Source organism: Oxyura jamaicensis, chromosome 30, assembly GCF_011077185.1.
Source record: "Oxyura jamaicensis isolate SHBP4307 breed ruddy duck chromosome 30, BPBGC_Ojam_1.0, whole genome shotgun sequence".
Lineage (NCBI taxonomy): Eukaryota > Metazoa > Chordata > Aves > Anseriformes > Anatidae > Oxyura > Oxyura jamaicensis.
Window position 1 is genome coordinate 477,124 of NC_048921.1, and position 21,267 is coordinate 498,390.

The following is a 21,267-nucleotide window of genomic DNA, read 5'->3' on the forward strand; positions in this document are numbered from 1 at the left end:
TGGGTAAATTTAGCTCCTTCGCTCTCCCTGTGTGCCTTTATCCTCCAGCTAGCTGATAAGCCGGGCTTTTTAGCACCTCTTTCCTCCTTCCCCTCCCCCTGCCCCAATCAGGATTTGGCCCCTCAGTCAAAGCAGAGGGGTTGGAGATCTCCCCCCTTCCTCCAGGTGACTTTTTTTTTTTTTTTAAGGTGGTGGAAAGGGTTTGGGGGAGACAGGTTATTTTTTTGGGGGGGGACAAACACAACCGGCGTGCCCCCAGGAACACCCAAACCCTTGGAGGATCCCTGGGTGCTGTTTTTGGTGAGGACGTTGCTTCGACCCAGCCGGTTGAACTCATCTGAAAGGACGTGGGGCTGCAGGGATAGAGGATTTCTTGCTTTTTGGGGCAATTTTGGCCTCAGCGATGGGGTCAGTGCGCGAGGCTGAGGCGTTTCTCCTGCTTCAACCCTGCTTGGTGTCGGCAGTGTCCCAAACACCCCTGGATTTGGGGAGCCTGGAGGCTTTGGAGATACAAACACTACCCTGCAGCTGCGTCATGATTAATTCTGGGGGGAAATAATGGGCTTGGGGGTGACGGTTTTCTCTGGCTGGCGGGGAGTGTAGCAGGGGATGGATGCCTCCAAAGCAAGGAGGCATCCCCACCCCAGCCGCCTTCCCTCTTCGCAAATAATGGGCTGGGGGAAAGGCTTTGTACTGGGGAGACTTGGGATGTTTTAGGGTACGTCACCTCCGGGAGCGAGCCGGCACCATGTCGGCTACCGGCAGCATCGGTGCTCCCAAAGGGGAAGCAATGGGACCTGACGTCATGCCCCAGTGCTTGGCTGGGCTCGGGGAGCAGCAAAAACGGGACGAGCAGAGGGCACCGAGACGTTCTGGGAATTCCAGCGCTGGGAAGAGCGGCGAGGCCCCGTGCTGGGAAGCTTCAGGGTTTTTAGGAGCCACGCAGCCTCCTCCACCTGGGAGAAATCCAGGCTCCTCTCTCATTTTCCCCTCTCTTATCTCTGTTTCTCGTAGATTTTTCCGTCAGTCCCTGGCCGCCAACCCTCCCGAGTCCCGGTGCGGTGTTTTTCTGCAAGTGACACAGCACAATCGGCAAGGGATGGAGAAAGCTGTCCCTACTTTATCAGAGCAACAGCGAGAGCGCCAGGGAGATGGAGGCAGAGCCCTGTTAATGACACTGGAGCCAAACAAAGAGAATTTTGCTGCCCTTGAGTGCCCCCAAGGTGAAGAGAGAAGAGCTGCTTTTGTTAAAGATGCGAAAGCGCCTCTGGAGAGCCCGGCTCTATCTGGGACATCAGTGGAAGCAGGGACGGAGCTCAAGGAAGCCGCCTTCTACACTGCGGACAACCTGGTGATGATGAGCAGGGACGGAAAGGGACCCTCTGGCACCGAGCTCTGTCCCCTGCAAGAGGACCCCAACTTCTTCTCGCCTCTGTCTCGCCAGGAGCCCGACATCGCCCTGGAAGCCCACGACGTGGCCGGTAAGTCCCCATGAAGTCCCCGTTGGGTTCCTCCCATGTGCTGGTGGCAGCTCCCAGTGCTTTGGCTGGTTTGGGTTGATCCCGTTTGGATGTCGTGCCTGCGTCCTGCTGGCGGGGCCCCCGCTCTGGTTTGTCTTTCCTTTCTTGGTTTGGAGACGTTTTGCCGTGAGATGCCGAGAATCCGGGCAAAGGGAGCCTCAGCCTGGTGAGAAATGGGCGGGTTTGAGGCTCGGGGTTGTGGCAAAATGAGCAAGCTCGTGCCTGGATTCAGCACCAGAGACAGGGATGTGGTGGCTCAAGCTGGTGGCTTTTTGGAGGCCACTTGTCCCTTGCAGGGACCCCAAATGGGACGTGTGCCACCATCCCCAGTGGCAGGTTGCGAGGTGGCATGGCTCCACCATGGGGACCTGTTTGAGGAGCTGTGGGGACCTGTTTGAGGAGCTGTGGGGACCCGCCAAGGGATTGCATCCCTGTCGTTGAGGCCAGGATCTGTCCCACAGGTTGGGTCAGGCCCCAAAACTGGGCTCTCAGAGAGCTTCCAGCTACCCTGCCCTGCACCTCGGAGCAGGGCTGGCACTGGGGGTCTGCCCCACATTCCAAAAATGCTTACGAGCAGCAAGCCAAGGCTGGGACCGCTCATGCCGTGAGCCTCCCCAAGCTCAGGCTGCACCTGGGGAAGGCAGAGCCCCCTTCGCTGCAGTCAACTCCTCGCGTTCCCCACGGCCGAGAGCTTTCAGGCACGCTTCGCGAGTCAAACCTTCCGGCTGTGGATGCTTTTTTGGTACCGTTGGGGCCACGGGAGTGAAAGCACGCCATCTGCACCTCGCTGAGCTCCCCTCGGTGCTTCCTTTTCTTGAAGAGGTTCCACCAAGCATGGTTGCATGGGTAAAAACCTTGTCCTCTGAGCTGTGTGTGGGCGATGGGATGAGCAGGGATCCGTCTACCACCAGTGCCAGCGTGAAGCTGTGCTGGGATGCCGTTAGCATCGTGATAACTATCGCTCTTCCGTTGTGGAATGAGCGTTTTGTTACCCATGGGAATTACTCCCCTGGAAAAATCCCTCCTCTGAGGGCTCGGAGCGATGCTGCCGCGCTGTGGGGATGTTTCCCCAGCTCTCCTCCTGCAGGGAAACCCTACACGGCTGCTGCACGTGCTCTGCTCCTCCCCAAATCCCCAGTTTCCCTGCATCTGTCCCCTGCCTGCTTGGAGGATTTGCCCTCTCCTGTGCCAGCCCTGCATCCTCCAAAACTTTGGCAGCGTTGGGGCGCCAAAGGCTGCGGGTTGGCTGAGTGCCTGCTTCCACCCTGCACGTTTGCAGCCCTCCTCCTTCCCCTTTTCCTCGAGGCATCCCGGCAGGTGATTTGCCTTGTTAATTAGCCTCCCCCTGGCTGGAAGGTGGCTTTTTGAGCTGCTGGAAGCAGAAGCAGCTGCGGAGCTGCTGGCTGCTATTGCAGGCACCTCTTCAAAGCCGCTTGCCCGTAACTCCGCACTCGAGTTAAAACCTCACCCGCTGGCACGGGTGACCTGCTTGCTGTGTGTGAGCTGGTCCCGCTGGGATCTGGGTGGCACTGCGCCCGTGGAGCTCCAGGCTCCTCCGCTGCGGTCACCGGGTGCAAGATTAACCTGAGGAGGGAAGGAGAATTCAAAGATGGAGCTTGGCATCCTGGTGCGGGGCAGCCAGGCGTGGGGTTTAGCATGGGGGGGTTTTGCTAGAGGGCGAATCCTGCTTGGTGCTGAGCAGGATCAAGTTTTTTTTTTTTTTTCCTTCCTCCTCTAGAAATTCCCTGTGCGAGGTGGGTTTGCCCGAGCACAACAGGCTAATGCCATGAAGCATGGCAAAATAGGGAGAAAGGAAGGGAGGTGGTGTCCCAGAAATCACAAGGACGCACCTGGAGATGGAGAATATCCCGGTGCGGGTGGCCTGCGGGGTTCAGCTGGGGTCTTGTGGTGGTTTGGGTGGCCCCAGCCCTGCTGAAGGGGCTGCAGTTGTGCAAGTCCCTTTGGCTGCTTCCCAGCTCTAAAAACTCAGTGAAAACAATTCCCCAAGCCCCCCAGACATGGGATTTAAGGCTGGTACCTGGGATTTAAAGCTCTACAGAATGGTGAAAACTACCCCAGATGCTCAGTGCTACCCCTCCCCAGCCTTGGGGGCTGCTTTGGTACCAACGAGGCTGCAGGAGGCATGGAGCAAGGTGTGATGCTGCGTCCGTGTGCTGGCAACATCCCAAATTACCCAAAGGGCTTGTTGGAGGGGAGCCGGGCTCGGAAAAGCCTTGTGCTCTGTCACAGCCGACTTTTCCCCCTCGGGTCTGGGGTTTCCCAGCGAGCAGCGTGCCCGAGACGCCCAGCTGCTTGCAGAAAACGTTGCCTACGGCAGCGTGGAGCACGGCGGAGGGCACGGAGCCAGCTTTGGCAGCGGCTTTTTGGAAACAGGCAAAGTCCACACTGCCACTGCGGGGAGGTCAGCGAGCAGCCACCAAGGGAGGATTTTTTGGGGGGCTTCTGAGCTGAAGCAGCGAGAATTCGGCTTCGGAGGACAGTACCAGCAGCTTTTTGGCACCCGGACACTGCTCCTGGTTTATTTGCATCGAGCTCCCCCACAGGGAAAGGGTTTCTGCATGCAGAGACCTTCGGGGCACGCAGAGGATTGCAGCGTGGGAAGGCTGGAAGAAACCCTGCATCGGTGCCATGTCCGATGGAAACCGTTCACGTGCCTTTTTGGCAGCCTCATCTCCCCTCCTTCCTCCTCGGGGGGCTGTTTTGGGCCGCCCGTGCTGGGAAGGGGCTCTTGTAAAAGCAATTTGCAATCAACTGTTGCAAGCCAGCTTTTCCTGTGCTTGGCTGGAAATGCCGGGGATGACGAGGTCTCCATCCTCCTTTGGGGCCGAGAAAGCAGCATGCCCTTGGGTCCAAGTCCCAAAGCCTTTATCTCTGGGCTGCATTTTTAACAGGCTGCAGCTCCTCAGACCACTGGGGCCTTATCAGCGCGAACCCGGGGGGCTTCCTGCCCCTATCAGCTCCAATTTGGGCAGGGCAGTTAGAGCTGCCGTCGCGGCGAGCTTTTGCAGGGCTCGCTGCGTCGTGGCGACTTGTCCCCACCACGTCCCCTCTGGTGAGCGACTTCTTTTTCCCTGCAGGTGAGCGGTCCGCTCGGTGCAAGGAAAGGCTTTGGATGGGGGATTTGGGGCTAGTGGAGGGATGGGGGCCACGTGGGGTCATGCTTTTGGCTTTTCAGCAGCTGTGGGGGGTCGGTGGCGTTGCGTGGTGCTGCAGCCACCTCCCTGTGCCTGGGGCTGGTGACATGAGGTCCCCGATGTGGGCACATCCTGCTTTGGGATTGCTGTGGCAGAGCAGGGTGGCACGAGGTCCCCCACACAGGGACATCCCGTTCTGGGGGATGCCACCAAGACCCCAACGGTAGCGTCCCTGCCATGGGCTCATTGTGCTCTGCAGCTGGCAATGTCCCCAACAACTGGATGGTCCCCAAAGGGGGTGGCGTGGTGGCACAGAGCCCTCATGCACCAGCCCAGCCCCATGTCCCTCCTTCGGCTGAATTCTTCCCCGTGGCCACGAGCTGAAAGTGGGCTGAGGGTTTATTTATCTGAGTTAATTGAAGCGAAAAGAACGTGCATCGATTTAATACCAGCAAGTCAGAGAGGAAATGACACTTCCTATCCTCCGTGGCTGCGTCCTGCTTTGGCCAACTCGTCTCTTTTACACCTTTTAATGCGTTTAATCACTGGCACAGGAGCCAACCGAGCTCCTGAGGGGACAGCACCGGGCTTTTCTGCTCCCAGCTGCATCTCCGCCGTGATTTGATTACATCTCGGTGTCGTAATGTTTTAGCACAGGGCAGGATCTTATCCATCAGGACACCTCATATCGCACCGGAAAGCCTGAGGTTTGGTTTCCAACTAGCATCTTATGCCAGACTGGGAAGGGTGAAGTACAGACAGCTCCCTGGCAGAAGTAGCTCAGCAGGCTAAAAAGGGACGGTTTCAGTTCAAATCCTCAATCGTCTGAAACTGGGAGGAATAACCCAAGGTTGAGGCGTCTTGAGTAAACCTGCTGCGCCTTTTTGGGAGACAGTACAAAAAGGGTGGTGGAAAATTGGAGCCAATGGGCTCATCACGGGGGACATCCAGGTCGGACCCCTGGACCCCACTGTGTGGGGTGGATCGACCCTTGCAGCTTTCCTGGGGATGCTTGGGTTCCCTCGAGGCTGCTTGGGAAGCTGGAGCAAGCTGCCATCACCCCTGGGAGAGGCTGATCCCTCCCCCTTCGGGCACCCGAGGTGATGTTTTTACTAATTATTTGTTTATTTTACGTTTTTTTTCCCCTTGCTGGAATGAAACTTGAGAGCCCACTTGAGCCCAGCGCCACGCCCGAGAACCTTGGGGAGGATTTTCTGGGCTGTGTTTGCCTCCGCTCTCGTGGCCACTCAACTGAGGCGGTCTGGAATTTTGAGGGGCAGGGGTGGGCTCAGGGTCCCAGGGGCCACCGCTTGTTGGTGCTTTTTTTGCCAAAAAGTCCTGAAGGAGCAGAAAGAAGCCGTGGGCCATGACAGTCAGAAAATTGTCCCCACACTTGGGGACAGCCTGGTTTGGGGACAGCTTACGTTGGGTTGGGATTTAATTGCTGCTGGGGAGTAGCATCATGTGCCTGTCCAGCTGCATCCCTGTCCATCTTCCTTGGGGGGGCTGATTTTGGGCTGATACCTGCCTTAAATCTCCTTAAAAGAGGACAAAGGGCCAATCGCAAACCATGAGGTTCATTCCGTGGCTCGGTTTCCCCTCACGGGTCGCTCCTGGGACAAGTTCCGCTGTGTGCTTCGCCCCCCTGCAAGCTGGGGAGAAACCTGATGGGACTGGGGATGGTGGCAGCCCCATGGGGTCAATTTTTGCATGCCTGTGGGGCGTGGGGTCTGTCCTCGGTTCCCTCCAAGGCACTTCAGGGCTTTTCCTTGAAGTCTCGCTCAATGGGATCCTTCCTCCAATTTTACCATCAGATGCCATGGGCCTTTAGCAGGTGCAAGGAGGAGTCATTGGGATGAAAATTCCCCAATTTGGGTCATTTGCGGGGGGGGAATGGTGGCAGCAAACCTTTTGGAGGGGATTTTAGTGGGGAGACCAGAGGGCAAAGGTATCTTTTCTGCTCGGAAGAGCAAAGTTGACGCTTAAATAACTGTGGAGCAGATGAAGATAAGGAGGAAACGGCTGGAAAAGTGTCAGTGCTGAGCGTGGCTGGTGCTGGGCTGTGATGGCAGCTCGCCTGTACAGTAAAAAAATCAATGTTTTTTTGGGGGAGAAATTTGAGACCTCCAGACGTCTCTCTTGCTCATGCTGGATTGGGTCCGTCAGGTGCAAAGCAACTGGATTTGGGTGGAAAAGCTGGCTTCTAGTTGGTTTGTGTGAGGGCGCGATAAATAAGATGATTTACTGTTGCATTAACCCTGACAGCATTGAGTCCATCTTTTTGTATTGGAGTAAATTTTAGGGGCGTTTTGGGGGGAAAACGTGGCCTTCTTGCAAGGTGGGTCCCCATATGTCCCCGTACGAATGCTCCAACGTAGGAAACGTCGTTTCGGGGTCAGCTTCGGGGTTTGCAGAGAGCTCCAGTGGCCTCCAAACCCTTTCCTGAGTGCAGCAGCTTACGCCCAGCGTCCCAAGGTGTGTTTGCCAACTGCTGGGCTGATTTCTTTTATTTTTTTACTTTTTTTTTTTCCTTTATGGCCTGCCTTTGAACTCCGTCCAGAAAAGATAGGCGAGTCACGAGACGGGACACCTGAACGAAGCGCAGCTCTTGCCAATCCCTTGCCATACCTCCTCAGACAGCTGCTGCCGTGTGCCAGCCGGTGACCAACCCCCTTTTTTTTGGCGGGGGGTGTTCCTTGCGTGGATGAGGGATGGCGCCGGGCCCCCGACATGGCAAATTCCCATCGCGTTCCCCACACTCATGGGCGTTGGGCTGAGTTAAGCTGTTGGCTTTCCAACCTCTCTTCACTGAGGAGGTTGAGCTTGCGGTCCCAGTAACCTTCCTCGCTAATTACTGCTCCGTCAGCCTTGGAGCCTGCGAGTGGTGCCAGGAAAGATGTCATATTGTTGCCTAGCAAATAAATAATTGAATACTTGAGTCCAAGACAACAGACAGAGCTTGGCTGGAGCTGGGACGTGGAGTACACTTGGTAATCCTAAGGTTGCATGGAAAAAAAAACCATGCTACGTGTGTGTCCCCTCACGCAGGGGTAGTGAGCCTCGAGGAGGTGAAACTCTTCCAAAGAATTTTGGGGTTAGGGACTATCAGACCGTGCACCAAAATAAGTATTTTTGGGCAAGGCAATGGCTGGGTTGAGTGGTTGCTCACAAGCACAGCGACGTCCCCATGGGGTGGAACGGTTCTTGAGCCGTGGTCCTCAACCATGCCACCAAGAGGATGGGACGAGTGTCGTGGGAGATGTGTTTGTGCCGTGTGTGGCCTTGGGTGACCCAAAACTGGAGCTGTGAAGGTGTGAGGAGGGGTGGGCTGTGCTCCCGTCCTGCCTCCCGCTTCTCCTCCTCCTCCTCCTCGGGGTTGCCTGAGGCGCGGAGCAGTTGCCGTGCCACTCTTTAGGCGTCTATAAATAACGTCCCGAAGCAGCCCGCGGCACCTCCCCTGTGCCGCCGCTCGCGCTAACCGGGCCACGGTTTAAAAATAAGCCGGGGGCACAGCCGCGGGTTCTCCCACTGCCATCCCAAGTAGGACACGGCCCCCATCCGTCCCCTCCGTGTTTTTTAGGGCCGGGCTGGGTTTTTGCTGTGCAAAGCCAGGCTCTTGGTTAGTGCAAGCTTGCAATGGGGGTGCAAATGTGTGGGGTTTTTTGGGGAGTGCTTGCTTTCGTCCCACAGCCCAGGCTGTTCTCCAGGCTGCTGGATGTACAGGAAACCCCAGCAAGTGGCCCAAAGCTCAGTACTTTTTTTTTTTTTTTTTTTTTCCTCAATACGAGGGGATAAAGTCCATTCAGGAGAGCCTAAAGGAGCAATGGCTGCAGCAATGACCCCTTTTGGAAGAGGTACCAGCTGCTGGGTCAAGCTGGGGATGGAGATGCCGTCACGTTGTCCCAGCCCCAGCAGAAATGAGCTCATGCTTCGGCACGGGGCCACATTAACCCTCCTCCAGCATTTGCTGCTGTGGAGAAGACGAAATTCCTGCTCGCACCGTGCCTCCTGCAGCACCACATCCTCATGTCATCGGGATCTGGTGGAGCTTATCCTGTGTGGGGACGTGGAGCTGAGCAGCTGCTTCCCTTCCCCTGCCGCTGCCCCGGCCTCTGGCTCGTCCCCCTCGTAACTGCCTTAGTCTGATGCGTTGTTACAGCTTTGGCCTGTTCCTGCGGTCAAAACCTCCCCTTTTTTTTTTTTTTTTTTTTCTGGCTCCCAAAAATCACAACTGTGTGCGTCTGCTGGGAGCCTGGCCTTCAAGGATTCCCAGGTGTAGAGGGGAGAAGGAAAAAAAAAAAAAAAAAAAAAAGACTAATTTAAGACCCGAGGAGCTGGGAAAGCACCTCTGCCTGGTTTGTACCCGATGGACCCCACAGAGACCTTGCAAACAAAGTCCTGACCCTGAGCCCTGCACAGCAGCTGCAAATATCCTCAATTTATCTTAATTTTCCACCTAGCATCTCCAGTGGCTGGTCCCTTCTTGCTTTGCCAGGGATCAGTCCCATTTTTTCCTCCCCGGGACATTTGGGGTCCATCTCCCCATAGGATGCTCAGGTGGAAGAAGAATCTCGGCAGCTTTTGGGTCCCATCTCGGTTCATCCTCCACATTGCCAGAGCCTGGGGTGAGGTGGTGCCGGGAGAAGCAGCCCAGGGATTTTCACCATGATTACCCCATGTTGGGCATCTCCAGAAAGCCCAGAAGCCATCTGGGGAGCGGACCCAGCTGCGTTTGGCACAGCTCAACCATTGCCTCATAGCTCTCCTCTGTGGGTTTCTGTAATCAGAGAGGATGGCTTGTTAACAGCAGCAACCAGCGCGGTGATCCTGATGGAGGTTTTTCCCATATAGCGTCCCCAAAACCTTCTGGGGACCATCTCACCAGCTAACATTTGCAGGTAGAAGAGCGCGAGTGTCGCACTGGCTTCCCAGGGCTCCCCAGATGTTTTTTTAGGTAATTCAAACCCCGTTTTAGTGACGGCGAAGCCAGCGCATGCTGGCAGACGGAGGATCGAGTGACTGGGGTGAAAAGATCCAGGCTTGGAGGGAAAGGGGGTGGCGACGTGAATTGCCTGCATTCATTGCCGGTAAAACACTGCCACTTTTATAGGAGCAGCCCGTGTGCCGAGATCTGCTGGAAACTTCTGAAGAGGGATGGATCCAAACAAGATGAGCTTGCAACAGAGCCTGGATGGCTTTCAAGCAGCTTGGAGAGAAACCGTTCTTTCATTAGATGCTGGATGTGTCCTCTGCTGACGAGGAAAGTTTCTGCTGCCCATCACATAAATCTTGCTTAAAGCTGGATGAAGCAGTGCAGGATCGAGAGGATGGATTTGCTCAGAGCCCTGATAACTCTTTAATGGGAGGAGGAAAAAAAAAAAAGAGGGGTTTCAACAGTCCCTGAAAAGGCTCCTTTTGGGCTCTCACCGGCAGGTAAAAGACCTGAAAGGAAGGCTTGGCACCCGCAGGCAGCGGGTTCATTCTCACTTGCCTTTTGTTCTTAAAACAAAGCTCTGTGATGGGAGAAATGCAGACTTGGAAACACCTCGGGTAGAAGAGCCCCAAGGGTTTTAAGTGGCAAAGGAATGGGGTTTTACATAGCATCCGCCTGGGCTCTGCTGAAAACTGGGAAATGCATGGGAGGTGGCTTGGAGCCACGCCAGGGGGCTCAGTGCTTCACAGGGCAGGGGTGGCAAAAGGGAGCTCACCCCAAACCCTTTTTTGAGGGTTTTCAACTCTTCTAGGGGGGTGGATATTGATGTAGGGCAAGCACCTGCCCTGCCCGAAGCAGGCAGAGCGCGGTTATCTAGGCTCGATCTTTTTGGACCCACATCAGTTTGCATTTAGGAGCTGAAATCGCGCCTCGAAGCCCTTCAGACCTTGGCACGTGAAGGTTTCTCTGGGGCTGGCGGGCTCGAAGTGGGAGGTTTGGGGGCTTGTGGTCACCAGCGCTGGGTTAAATGGGATCAGCATGGTCCCGAAAGCTGTGTCGGGCCGAGCATTGTCACTGCAGCTTGTGGGCTGATGCTGAGAGGCAGCAGCCGTGGTCCAAGCGCCGCGGAGGAAGGAGTGGCGTCTTCCTCCCCAGCCTGATGCAGCTCTGCTGCATGCGGGCTCAGGGATCGGGGCGCCGGCTGCAGGAGCACCAAAACCACCTCCAGAGCCCAAGGTCGTGCGAGCTTTAGGTGTCTGGACACCACCAGGGAATGAGCCCTCGACTGCAGCGATGGGGTTTGTACTGGTGGGGTTTGTACCCCAAGTTTTGCCCCTTCAAATCCCCCTGGGGCTGAGTGCTGGCGGGCAGGGGAGCAGAGAAAACCTAAATCCTCTGGCTGGGAGCGAGGGTAGGCTGGGAAGGAGAGCAAAGCTCCTCGCTGGGAATGTGTCGGGTTCCCTCCTGGCCGTGCCAATCTAAACAAGCCACGCTGGTCGGCTGTGAGCGGCAAAAAAAAAGCTGCTCCCGCCCCCCCCCTCGTGTTAGCCCTTCCTCACTCCTTACACCTGTTTCAGTTTCGGTTAACCTCGCTTACACGTGAGCAGTGGAATCTCCCGCAAGGGCTCCCTGCCCTGTCATGTGAGGCGTTTTGGGGAGAAATGGGGTTTCCACCTCATTTTAGGCTTGCTGAAGGTTTTCCAGCAGGCAGCGGATGCCTGCGGAGCAAGCTCAGGCTGCTGACAACGGGCTGGCTTTTCTCTGCTGCCTTTCACAGGCAGTTCTCAAAGTCATCCATGCGCTGCAGGTTGCAAACCACAGTTAAATGTTTTTTTTGTTTGTTTGTTTTTTGTTTTTTTCCTCTAACCACACCGTGAGTGACTCACAGCTCCCATGTGATTGCCAAAGCCTGCAGGTCTTCCATCGCCCAGCTAACGAGCTTCCCATCCACCGCAGCTTTTCTCCCTTAGATAATCCCTGTTTCTCTTCCGAGTCCCTGGCTCTTTGGGAGCAATTTCCCCATCCGTTTCTGTCGGCGTGCTGCTGTGCCCCTCTCTCCTCTGCGCTGGGACATCAGGGGACATTTCTCATGCACCCTTCAGGGTCTTGAGCAGCTACGGAACATCGCTGGTAGCTTTTTAATGCAATCCCTCGATTCATCCTTCATTTAGTCTTTGTACTTGTACCTGCTTTTTCCAGTGGATCTTCTCTAGATCTTGCCCTCCGTCTGTGGGTTCTGATGGATTTAATGCTGCCACGACACTTTTTCTCTACCTCGAGTGAGTTGGTCCCGCTCAGTCTCCAAACCCTCGCTGCAGGGTGGCCGAAACCTCACTGGAGACCTCGAGGCTTCTGTGGGCTCAGTGCCCGGATTCATCGGCCCCAACGCCGTGGCAGAGGCATGTCCTCCTCCTCCTCTGGCTCCGCTCTTTGGCTCGCAGACCCGCAGGTTAGCCTCTTTCTTGGAACAGAAACCCTGTGCCGCTGCACAGCCATTTCTCAGAAGACGACAGCGCCCAGATGGTCGGGGCTGGGATGTGGGAGAGCTGCGTTTCACTTCCTCCTCTGGCTGCTTTTGGGTGGCCCTGGTGAGTCCTACAAAGGCCAGAGGCACCTGGGAGAGCTGAGGGAATGCCTTCGAGGCTGTGGTGCGTCTGCAGGAGCCACAAACGTCACCTTTTATCCCTGGTGGGATGTCTCCAGCCTTCGGCGAAATAAAGCGTCGCGTTCCTGGCTTCATCTTCTCTCCCCTTGCCGGATTTGGTCTGAGCTCAGCAGGGAGTTGGGGTCCCCGACAGCCTCACCCAGTTCGTTCTCTGATTGTGATGCCCCGGTGCCAGCACCTCTGATGGGACGGGTGCTCAGGGGAAGCTACCGTGCCACCACCGCCCCATGGCGCTCAATGGCCTCGCTGCGTGGCATCAGGGCAGCGTTGCTGCCTCGCAGCTCCAGATGTTCACTCGAGGGCTGTGGAGTCGTGGCGGATCTCGCCGACCATAAACATCCCGGGGAGCGGAGCCAACAGCCAGAGATGTGTCATGCTTCCTATGTCTGTCTTCCAGAAGCATGCGGGGCTTCCTGAGCTCTGCTGACTCGAGCAGCTTGAACACGAGCCTGTGCACCCGAGCCAGGAGGCACTGGTTTATTTTAGTTTGGCTCAACTGGTGGTGTTTTTTTTTTTTTTTCTTCATTCCAGCTCCAGCATGAGCAACTTGCTGAAACTTGGGTGGGAATTAGCAGCGGTGCATGGGTGACTTCCATTTCTCCAGAGTCCCACCACGAGCTCCTCTTGGAGGACAATGAGCTCGTGCGTGGTGAGTAGTGCGTTTCTGCAGGTCGCGTTTTTGGAGGGTTGATGCTCTTCCTGCCTGTGACCAGCATTGGATGAGTGTAAATCAGTACCAAACCTCCCAGCTTTGCGAGAAACACATGTGCTGAGCCCGTGGTGGCACCACAGCTTGCTCCAGATCCTCTCCAGAAAGGTTCGAGCAGGGCTTTTGTCCTGATACAACATGCACCGATCTGTCTGGACCAGCCAGAACGAACTCCAGAGCCGCTGGAGGGAGCGTGCCCAGGCACAGCCGAGCCCAAACGCAGCCAGCACGCAGGGCCCATGTTTCAAGGGGAAGCTTTAAGCTTGGGTGTGACAGCGGTGGCAGAGAATCCTGCATGGCAAGAGCCGACCATCCCACGGGACGTGGCGAGATGCGACCGACCCCCTTGGGAAATGGGAGCTTGGAGGGGTTGGATCCACGTGGATCCACGGTGCTTTGCTTGGCATCAATGGCCAAGCAGGATGGAAAGGGAACGGGGGTGATTTGCAGCGCTGCGAGTGGCTGGGTCAACCAAGCTGAGCGTGCAAAGTGTCCCGAAGCTGGGACGAGCTTGCGCTCACTCGGGTGCTGAGTAAGCGCATCCAGCACCCTCCCCTTGCTGCGGAGCCGATCCCCACCTCCTGCAGCCCTCTGCTGCAGAGACCACTTCCTGAGCAGGCGTTGCCTTTGTAACTGCTTGAGGCAGAGCCCGTTGCAATAGCAGGGACAGGATACCCCGGGCCCATGGAGGCAGGAGGGACCCGCTCGCACCCGCACACGTGGCAGGACGCGGTGCAGGGTTTTGGGGTCCATGGCATCCAGGTACGGTGAGGGCGAATCTTTGGGGATCTAGTGAGCGCGAAGCCTTTATGAAGCTGGCGAGCTTTAGCCGTGATGTCGTTTTGAGTAGGAAAGTTTGGGTTGGAGCACTGATGCCAAAGCAAGAGTGGGTTGCTTGCCTGGTCCCATTGGGAAAATGTCCAAGGGTGGAGGTGCTGCAGCTTCCCTGGGGGCCCAGGAATCATTTGGGTTGGAAAAGCCCTCTAAGATCATCAAGTCCAACTGTTACCTGTTCTGGTCCTTTCCCCTACTCTGACTCTGCTCCAGCACCATGAAGCAGCTCGAGGAGCCAGAGGGACCGAGCATGGATGGCTCTGCTCCTACGCCAGCTCTGGGGAGCCTCCGTGAGTGGACTGGGAGTAGTTTGATGGGTGACGGCACCGCTGCAATGAAAAATCTGGGATCCTTTGGCGAGCGAGTACTGAGTTGCATCCCTTCAGGATGCCCTTGCCCCTGCGTTGGGTTTTTTGCCCCATTAGGGATGTTATTTCCTCAGTGCAGTCTGCTTCACCCCCTGGTAGGGAGGATACAGAGTTCTCCAAGCTCCTAAGCTGAGCAAAGTCCCACTGCAGCTAGCTCCTCCCAGCCTGGAGTGTGTGGAAGGAGACGGCTCCCAGCGGTGGGTTATTCATCCCAAGCCGATCCCCTTCGCGTGCGAGCCTGCAGCGTTCATCTCCCAAGACGAGAGCAGGCATGTCGGGACGTAAGTGTTTATCCCCACTGAGCTTCGTGGACTGCTGTCGCTTGGGCCCTTTGCAGTGTCTTTTCTTGCCTGTGCAAAGTCCAGCAGCAGAAAACGGCAGCACCTGGATGCTGGTTGCACAACCCTGGGGCTTTCCAGCCCTTAAACACATGGTTTTCCAGCACCCTGCATCTGCAGAGGGCAAGGGGACTGCACAGCTCGCGGGAAGCACGAGGGGAACGTGATGGCACTGTCCCCAGCTCTGTCAGCAGCCGGCTAAGCCTGAGTCAGATGAGACATGGTGTGCTGCCAGCACACTGGGCTTTGAAGAGCTGTCCTCAAGGTCACCTGCCTGTGGGCTAAGGAGCGTCCTTTAATACTGCCCTGAACTCCCACGGAGCAAAGGAGAAAGAAAGGCATCTCGTTTCCATCTGCAAACAGCCGAGAACTTTCACTGGTGCCAGAGCAGGCGTCAAGGGGCAGGAAATTTGACCCAAAACACAACCATTTTCAGGAGGAAACATGAAATGCACGCCTCAGTGCAAGCCTTCCCACAGCAGCCTCTTGTTCTCTTGCCAGCTCATCTGCGTTCAGGAGAATGACCAAAAACTCCAACTTGCCTCTGGCAAGCCACAGCAAAGGGAAGGAGAGCGCCATCGTCTCGTCTAGCTCTAGGGAGGGTTTGTACACTTGCATGAGGCATCAAGTGGGATGATTCCTGCTGGAGAGCAGCTGTTGTGAGTGTGATGCCGTGCTCTTGGGATGGAGAGTAGTCCACCCTACTTGGGGATTCAGGGCAGGAATACTTCAGGAGCAATGCCATCCTTTTGGGATGGAGGAGTAATCCGCCCTACCTGAAGCTTTGGGGCAGGAGTACCTTGAAAAGAACTTGAATTGGGTTTGGGTGGCCACCCAGATGTCTACAGGAGACCAGGCTGCTCTTCTGGGTGCTCGTGGTGGTGGTGGAACTGGTGACGTCGGGTGTGAGCGGTTGTCTTATCTTACCCAAGGGGAAAGCTCTGTGTTCGTGCAGGGGCTGTAGCTCCAATTTATAGTGGATTGGAGAGGGAAGAGCTGCTGGTCATGCCATTTATTTATTTATTTATTTATTTTGTGGAATTGCTGTCTTTCTTCTCCTGCCGCGCCAATCTCTTGGCTCTCTTAGAGCCCTGCTCTTGGAGAACGTTTCTAGCATGGGAATCCTCATTGTGCTGGCTTAAAAACAAAGCTACAGACCTGTGCCATCTAATGCAGCAGAAATCCGTGACGGTTGGGTGGTAACGTGGGGCTGCAGGCTTTTCTCACCGCCATCAAGTGGTAATCCTCGCTGTGCCAACTTGTCTGCTGGTTTTTCAGCCCCATGGTTCACTGTTGTGTGTTTGGACCGTGAAAGGCCATGCATCGAGCCAAAGTTTCATTTTTTTGTTTTGTTTTCTCAGGTTATTTACAATACGGAGAAGCTAACACCAATGAGCAAGTCTTTGGGTGCTTTCTGCTCTCAAATTAAAACACCCAGGATTAAAGCATTAGCCTGAGCAGAAGCTAGCCTTTAATTCTGGAGCTAACTCATGCCCTTGCAACATCTTGCGTTACTCGGAAGGTGATGCAATAACTCACCCCTTGCCTAATGCTATTGCTCAAATGGCAGGGGCGTGCATTCTGGCCACAGAGGAGCTAAAATACATCTTTTTGCTCCATTTAGATAAGTGGAGGGGAAAAAAAAAAACCTGGGAGAGCATGTGTTGGTTCAGTGCAGGGCTTTTGGAGATGATCAGCTGGTTTGGGGAGGCTCTTGGAAAGCTTTGGTTTGGTCTGAAAGTTGGTATTGTAAATTCCAAATTCCTGTTTTTTTTTTCCTGAAGACCCCAGTTCTAGTCTAAACTGAGTTTTCACCCTCAGGAGGAGTCTGTTTTGTCCTCCCTTGACTGGAAACCTAGTTCACCCCATCCTAAGACCAATGTCCTTCGGAAGTATCAGCCCCACTGCAATAGGGAGCTGCTGGAGGGTAGAAGTCAGGGCTGAGTCTCCCTCCCCATCCCATATTGCTGAAATACGAGATGCAGAAAGCTCTTGGAGGCCAGGTAGGCATCCTCCCTCCTGTCCTGGAGGATTGCATGGAAGGGAAAGCTTCTGTTGTATTCAGGGGATGGACCTTTTTGCAGGTGAACAACTTTGGAAGTTTAGGAAATACGTTTTTGTTTTAGAGTTTTTTCTTTTTGTTACACAGCTCCCAAAGGGGTGTCTAGTATGATTCTTCCAGGAGAATATAGTTTTTTGGTTGAACTCTTCAGAAGGAATAATCTCTCCCTGTTTCTAGCTGGTCTAATAGAGTCCTGATGGAAACCGCCACCCAGAAGACCTTTTTGCTTTGAGCCCATGCCTGTACTCAAAGCATGGCCAACTTCAGAGTTGTTTGAGTCACTTGAGCCCCATCCAGTTGAGTTTGGAGCGTCTCCAGGGATGGAACTCATCCACGTCTCAGGCCTGTCGCAGGGCAATCCCAGTCTCGCAGGGGAGAGTTTCCCATGTTGTGACTTTCTTCCCCTTTCATTCTGCATGTCCAAGAGGAGTTTGGCTCTGTCTTCTCTACACCCTCCAATTAGTAGCTGTAGACAGCACCTTCCCTTTCTCATCTTGAAGCTGAACAAGCCCAACTTCCCTGTCTTTGTACATCAGGTTCTCCAGTCCCTGGTGGTTGGGAGCCTTCATTGGATTCGCGTCATCAGACGTTGGATCTACCAACATCTGTGCGAGCTACTGATGGGCAGCACTGTTTAAAAAAAAAAAATCAGATGTCACAACATGATGGTCATTAGTCTTAAAATAAGTGTTGAGTTGCTCCTGTAGGAAATCAGTTTTGGAGACCCTTTGTATAGGAAAAACATGGTAGAAAATAACCTTTGGAGACGCTTCCCATAGGAAGGATCTGCCATTTGGAAGGACGGTGGTGTGTAAAAGCACCTTGCAGTGCTTCTTGGTGTGTTCCTGGGTGGTGGTGGTGAAGTTTTAGGCAAAAGCGTGCCTCCTAAGCGTGCTGTTGACCTCTGCTTATCAGCCCTGAGCGTGACGGCCTTGACGAGCCGGGGCTCTTTTGGCTCTTCAGGAGATGTCGGTATTTCTCAATCCATTACCTTTGAAACGTGTTATGTAAGTAACCATCGCCAACTATGTCTAGAACCGAGTCCGCTGCGTCTAGGAGAGCTCCTGGTCTCTGTGTAACCACTCCCGTGCTGGGAACAGCGCAGGCTTTCCCTTATCTCTGGCCTTTGTGTTTTGGCCACCAGCATTGCTGCAAGCTCGTGTGATGGCTTGATTTTTGAAAAGCATCTTGGTGTCCTGGCCAGGCTGCTTTAACTCTTGGTGTAGAGGAAAAACAGGGAGGGGAGACCCGTGGGCACGGGACGAGGGTGTTTGACCTCCCAGGGATCCCGTGAGCTCAAAGCCGAGTTCAGATTCGCTGTGCCACTCTCCTGGGAGAAGCTGCAGCCACGCTCCTGTGGTTAGAGGAGCAGCTCTTGCTGGATTACCATAGAGGGTAAATTTGAGCCTGCTAAGTCCAAGACATTAAACTCTCTCATCTCTTGCTGTTTCCAAGAAACCAGGATTTGCAGGGAGTGCAGTTACGTGCTCATCAGGAGAAAGATAAATCACTGCATGTTTTCCTCTAAAGGAGACAGTTTCTAAAAATAGGAGCCATGCTGGAGCTCGGGAGAACAAAAGAGCCCCTGGAAGGCTTCTGCCATCGTCCTTTTGTGGCAATCGGCCCCTCCATCTTCAGCTGCCCCTCTCCTCCTCATCACTTTTTTTTTTTTTTTTTTTTTTTCTGAAGTGTTTTAAAATCTGCCAGTTTGGGAGGGTTGGGTTTTCCTGTCTCTTCCCCCTGGCATGCCCAACCGGGCCAGTTGGTGACTCAGGCTTTCCTGAATGAACGCTGCTCATCCCCTGTGACCTCGGCAGCTTGGCCCTGGATCCCGACGGTCTTTTCCAAAATGACTACAAAGCGAAAAAAACCCGCTGATTTCCCAGGAGCCAGGGACGCTGTCCTGCTGCAGGCTAGCCTCTGAGGACACTGCTGCTGGATAGCCCCAGTGACGTGTGTAGCCCTAGCTCTGCAGCCAGATGAAAGACCTCAAAACTCATCATCTTCTCTGGATGAGGCCTCTAAATTAGAGATTCTCAGCCTCAAAAGTCTCACCTCTGATGTGCCTCACCTGGAATGTCAGGAGGATGGAAAACCAGCCCCGACTCTTCACATTCCTCCTCCACTTTCGGGGCAGGTCCTGCCTTGCCCCCTCCATCTCCATAACTAGCGCGGTGGCCTGAATACCACGCTCCCTGGGCCATCATGCTCGACTTACGGCATGCCATCAGCGATCTGTAAAATAAATGCACCCTGCACGTGATTGCATCAGTCAAGGAGGGGATGGAGGTCGGCTGGGGCTGGTGAGGCTCTCGCAGGCTGAGCCCGTAGACCGCTGCAGCAAAACCCAACTCCTTGGCCGTTGCGTTTCCAAAGCATCCCCCGTGCCAGGACTTGCAGCTCTCTTCCTTCTCCCTCTCCTATTTTGCATTCAGATTTGAAGCCTTTTCAGGCTGTTGGTTGGTGCACGGTGGCAGCTGAATGCTTTGGCTCTCCCTCCTCTCTGTGAGCATCATATCTGGGGCTGTGGACCCCCTCCCCCCCCCCCCCACTCTTCTTCCCCGTGGCTCTCCTGGCTTTTCCATTGCACCAATGAGCCCCAGGGCAGCCCGTGACCTGAGATGCTGATGACGGTTCCTAGTCCCAGGAGCAAGCTGGCTTGCTTGGGGCCAGACCACAGGCTCGCGGGAGGAAGCGATGGGGATTCATCCAGCTACGCCTCAGCTTCTCCAAGCTCCCCACGCAATAACGAGTGAGTCCTTGCTTTCCATACGGCTAGGACGGGCGGTGTAGCAACAACACGTGGCTGGAGCAGGACAGGGGGAAGCAGGCATCTGGGCTGTGCACAGCAGCAAAACAACGAGGAGCAAGACCCTGGCACGCTGCCCTGAGCTCCACGGAGCCCGTGGCTACTCCAGGAGTAATCCTGAAGTCGGGGACAGCTACCACCCTCTCCTGGGCGTTGCGTGGCAGAGTAGGTCCTGGTGACAGGGGGACAACATCGGCTCTGTAGCCACAACATGCCAGCAAGTCTTGCTTGTGCCTGCTCCCCTCGCTGCTCACGAGGTCTGGGCCAGGAAGGTTTGATCCACGTGTCTTCCTTGGACGTCGCCAAAGGCTTTCCCCCCTTCTGCGGGGCTGATCTAGGTGCATCTGAGCCTGACGTAACTCAGTGGGAGGATTTTCCTGCTCGTTGTCACTGCTGAAAGCACGACCCTGCCTTGCATCTTCTTGCAAGTGGGGTTGGAGGTGTGTCATTTAGCACAGGAACCATCCCCGGTGTTCAAGCAATGCCAGAGCAAAGCAAAGCTCCTCCAAGCCGCAGATGATTCTCAGCGCCGTCCTGGGCACCCGAAGAAACCAGGCTGGCGAGCCCCACATGTAGAGCTGGTGGGTCGCGGTTTCCTTTGCAGGGAGGACAAAACCAACCTTGCCAGGTGTCGCTCCGGTGAGCCAGGATGGCAGGAACGCAGCCAGAGGCGTGCACATCTTCCCTATAAACTGCTTAGCTGCAGGACCGATTATACATCAAATAGTTGCACGTGGGATTAAACCCTCTTAAGTGTGGCTCAGAAATCCTCCCATAATCCGGACCCGGCTGTAGGAGGGAAGGAAGGGCAGCAGGAGCAGAGGGGAGTTTATCTGCTGGGAAAGCTTTTCTTTTTCTAAACGCATAAACCACATTTATTGCAAATTGTGCTGAAGAAGCCTCGCTTGGGCACTGACCTTGGAGCTTTCTCTGTTGCAGATGAGCCTGATCCTGCCCTCTCCGGTGCTGTCCCAGCCCCAGCTCACAGGACCGAACTCGGGTAAGTGCCCAGGGGATGTTGCAGAGCATCCAGGAGCCCATCTCCCCTAGCTGACAGCACTCCAGTTACAAAAAGCCCTGAAACATCCACCTGGCTGTCCCCAAAGGGGCTTGTCCCACCACCAAGGGTGTCACCAGGTCCCTCTAGAGCCAGCCAGCACCATCCCACCACTACAGAGCAACACCGATTAGTCTCATTTGACTGCGTCCCACCAGCCCACCGTGCATTCTTCCTGCCCTACATCACCCCTCGGAGCATCTCGGTTCTGCTGCACGCTGCTGGGGCTGTTCCTGGTGCAAGGGGAAGAGGTGCTGGGAGGGAGGTGCTTGCGTGGGCGTCCCCAAGCTGCTTAACGGGTGTCCTAAACACCTCTGAGCGCGCTGGAGAAAGCAGATTTAGAGGTGTCAGTCCAAGGCTTGTGCAGAGCAAAGGGCTGGGTCCCTCCTCGTGAGAACCACTCTCTCTTAGCCTGTTTAGCAATCCAGCCAATGCCCAGCACGTTTTAATGGGCTTATTTTAGTATCTGCTGTTGACTGATCCTTCCTGGGCCAGCAGTTTCCTTCGAGTTATTTTTAATAATGTTTGCAGGGTTTACAGTGCATATGGGAATCACATTTCCCTGATACCACGCCACAGACAACAGAGAGCCCGTCCTCCTGTCCACGGCAATTTCTCTCAAGTTCAAAAAAAAAAAAAAACAAAAAAAAAAAAACAGGGAAAGATTGGAGCTGGAAGGGCGAGCACAGTGTTGTGGGAGAGTCGGTTCGCCCCTAAACTTTGCTTTCTTAGAAATAAAGAGGCTTAAAAAAGTTGGAGAGAGGGAAGCAGCATAGGAGTCAGGTGGAGCTGGCCACTCTGCTGTCTCCAACAAAGG

The 21,267-nt window shown here is 54.9% G+C and overlaps 1 protein-coding gene across 4 annotated transcripts in view; it reads left to right on the plus strand.

The window, feature by feature from the left end:
• Positions 1-770: 770 nt before the first annotated feature.
• The window catches only part of WIZ (WIZ zinc finger), a 44,654-nt gene continuing 24,157 nt past the window's right edge, over positions 771-21,267 (plus strand). For all 4 annotated transcript variants that reach the window (XM_035308712.1, XM_035308714.1, XM_035308713.1 and 1 more), the window contains exons 1-2: positions 771-1,481; positions 20,333-20,393. In XM_035308712.1, the coding sequence (XP_035164603.1) occupies positions 791-1,481; positions 20,333-20,393 (752 nt within the window). In that variant the 5' untranslated portion in view covers positions 771-790. The remainder of the gene's footprint in view (positions 1,482-20,332; positions 20,394-21,267) is intronic.